This window comes from Echinops telfairi, unplaced genomic scaffold (genome assembly GCF_000313985.2).
Source record: "Echinops telfairi isolate 266 unplaced genomic scaffold, ASM31398v2 ScPeMD7_443;HRSCAF=831, whole genome shotgun sequence".
NCBI classification, from domain to species: domain Eukaryota; kingdom Metazoa; phylum Chordata; class Mammalia; order Afrosoricida; family Tenrecidae; genus Echinops; species Echinops telfairi.
The window spans coordinates 355,283-358,469 of NW_022104341.1; the positions used below are offsets into that span (position 1 = coordinate 355,283).

The 3,187-nt window shown below is 37.0% G+C and overlaps 2 protein-coding genes across 2 annotated transcripts in view; both read left to right on the top strand.

Annotated features, from left to right (window-relative positions):
* DENND2C (DENN domain containing 2C) overlaps positions 1-3,187 on the top strand; it is a 101,364-nt gene that overhangs the window by 10,172 nt on the left and 88,005 nt on the right. The gene's annotated exons all lie outside the window — the stretch shown is intronic.
* LOC101646858 (60S acidic ribosomal protein P0-like) lies at positions 9-485 on the top strand (the record flags this gene model as incomplete). Its single annotated transcript, XM_045292133.1, has 1 exon — positions 9-485. A coding segment is annotated over one exon (408 nt), but the record flags the coding sequence as incomplete, so codon positions are not given.

Genomic DNA, 3,187 nt, shown 5'->3' on the forward strand with positions numbered 1-3,187 from the left:
TCTCCCCCTTTTCCTTTGGGCTGATCATCCAGCAGGTGTTTGACAATGGCAGCATCTACAACCCGGAAGTGCTTGACATCACAGTGGAAGCTCTGCACACTCGCTTCCTGGAGGGGGTCCGCAATGTTGCCAGTGTGTGCCTGCAGATTGGCTACCCAACTGTCGCCTCTGTGCCCCATTCGATCATCAATGGGTACAAGCAGGTCTTGACTTTGTCTGTGGAGACTGAGTACAGCTTCCCATTGGCTGAAAAGGTCAAGGGTTTCTTGGCTGATCCATCTGCATTTGTGGCCGCTGCCCCTGTGGCTGCCGCCTCCACTGCTGCTGCCCCTGCTGCTTCGGCCCCTTCCAAACAAGAAGCAAAGGAGGAATCGGAAGAGTCGGACGAGGACATGGGATTTGGTCTCTTTGACTAGTCACCAAAAAGCAACCAAAGCAGCCAGCTTTATTTGTGAAACAAGGAAATAAAAAGGCTTAGTTCTCTGGGGAAAAAAAAGTTGCAGATAAAACTTAAAATCTTTAGTTTACAAGGTTCTTTGAAACATAGCATGCTACACTTTCAATAACCCTTTCAAATATTTTCAAAGAAGAAAGGTAAAACTATATGAAATTCTTGTTTACTCTGCGACCACTCCGGAAAAGGCTTTAATTTTATCCTGTTTAGTTGCGTATCAAGAGAAAATGCGTGCGTGGCTCTTGAAAACAGTAGTCTTCTAGAATGCATGGATATATAATTTTAAAATAATAAGTCAGCTGAAAACTTGAAACTGTTCTGTTTAGTGGCAACATTCTGTACCATAATGGGAGATTTACCACGAATCCTCATAATGCGCTTACATTCTGGTGCGGATTTTACGAACTGGGTCAGTGGGACTACTGGTACTATAAAGTACACTATGCTTCTGCTTGGTCAAATGTAGGAGCAAGACAATTAATAAGGAGGATTTCCTCCTGTTGTTTAAATGTAGCCACAGTTCTATGAGTATATTTATAGAATTTAAGAAGTTAATTGTTGACTCTTCTAAAATGGAAATTTAAAAAAACCCAACTTCTAAGTAATGGAATAGCAGCTATTCGTGTAGTTTCTTAAGCACTGAAACTTCTATTAATAGTACTTTATTGTAAGGTCTCTGCTTATATTCTGTTGATTACATCCTTATTTACATTCCAACATTCAGGGGAAGAGAAGGCGAGAGAGAAGGGAGACAGACAGACAGTACTCAAAGCCACACAACGGACAGTTGAGCTATGGACTGCTTTCTTCCATAGGACCACTGATCTCAGCTTTTTCTTCTGCTGGGCCTGGGTGGATGCATACCTGTCCTAAGGGTTAGGTGATGCTTATAATCCCTGTTTTCTGTGTCTCAAAGCTTTGGTTGGTATGCATGTCAATCCTTTATAATTTCATGGCTATATTGAAATACACGATGAAAATGGTTAACTTTATTAAAGGAAACTTGCCAAGCAGCCAAGTCTTAAAAATATTTTATTAAGGATTTGGAGCTAACCACTTACTATGTCATGTCAGTGTTGGTTGTTATGAGAGAAAGAATTGTGTGAAGAAAGAATTTTTCAGGTTAAAAAGCAATCTCCCTTGGCAAAAATTTCCAACATATTGCCATTTGTTTCAAAAAATTTATATATTTTCACTTATTTCCAAACTTTCAAATGAAAAATGTGTCCAGTTATATTTTGGTGAAGTTAGGTGCATTGGAGTCACTCTGATGCATAGGGAGCCCATCCATGTGAGAGTAGAATTGCTCTCCAGGTTTCCTAGACTATAATCATATAGGGTTGCTAGGAGTCAGAAAACACACAACAGAGTCTTTCTGGAAGCAGATCACCAAGCCTTTTCCCAAGGAGCCACTGGGTGAGCCTCAACCAGCAGCGTTTGAGTTAACAACTGAGCACCTAGCTGTTGTGCCATCAGAACACCTTATGTTGGCATTAACTCACATGTATTTAGGCATTTTTTCTATATATCGACTAGAGTATTATCAGTGAAGAAAGTTTGAAAGAAAAAAAAAAGAAAATGTAGGCATCATATTATACTTCACTTTTCTGTTTAAAACTTTTAAATTATTTCCCACAAAATAAGCTTAAAATATTAAAGGAAACCACTTGGATAAAAGGTCTATTTATTCTTGAATCCTTTCAATCAATATCGAAGTTCAGTGTGTACTGAAAAACAAATAAATTACCATATCTATGTATATGGCCACGGAAATAATAATGCACATACATTAACAAGCACAGAATGCAGAGAACTAAAGCATGGCAGGTTGCATGGTATACAAAACTTGTATAATGCCTATGTTATTTGAATAAAAATAGGGCCTTGCATCTTAGTTCCTCATTTACTCCGAAGGACGATTACATGACACTGCTTGTTGTTATTTTGATAATAAGGAAAGATTAAAGAATTTCCTATGCTCAATAAAAAAGAATGTGTTACTATTTTTACCATCCACGACTTATTGTTTCAACTAAGATTTTCAACTCTGACACAATAAAAAACAAAGGAATAAAGCAGACTAAATATGAATCTGGTAAGTGCATAATATTGCCCTTGTGTTATTAGGACTAAATGAATTTATGAACAAGAAAGATTACCCATTGCATTAAATTCAATCTTCTTTAATTGTAGCTTTTTATATGATTTATTTGGGGATTTAATATGTATTTAAATAATATTTGATTTTAACTTTATGTTTTTAGTTTATCACACATAGGTAAGAATAACTATTGCCTTATGAAACTTCTGTTTTAGTTGTGTGTGTGTATTGTGATATCAAAGTATTCCTTACCATGGGTGTTAATAAAAAAGTTTAAAAGCTGACCTGTAGTATAAAGAAAGGAGGACTTGATTCAATAGGTACCCCTATTCTCTTACTAAAAGGGTTAAGACCCTTAGGATTTGTGTGTGTGTGTGTGTGTTCTACTAGGGGGTACCCAAACAACCCGGAATGCCCCTCACCCAAAGCTATATATTTAAAGTTTTTTTACAAAACCTTAGCACCTTCAAAGTGCTCTCGATTGCATTTAATACATTTGTCAAATATGTGATTCCATTCTTTGAATCAGTTTTCAAATTCATTTGTTTTGGATGGCTGTAGCACCTCCCTTATTGTTTTTCTTCACTTTTTCTAGTTGTCACATTGGTGTCCTTTCATGTCCCTCTTCATAT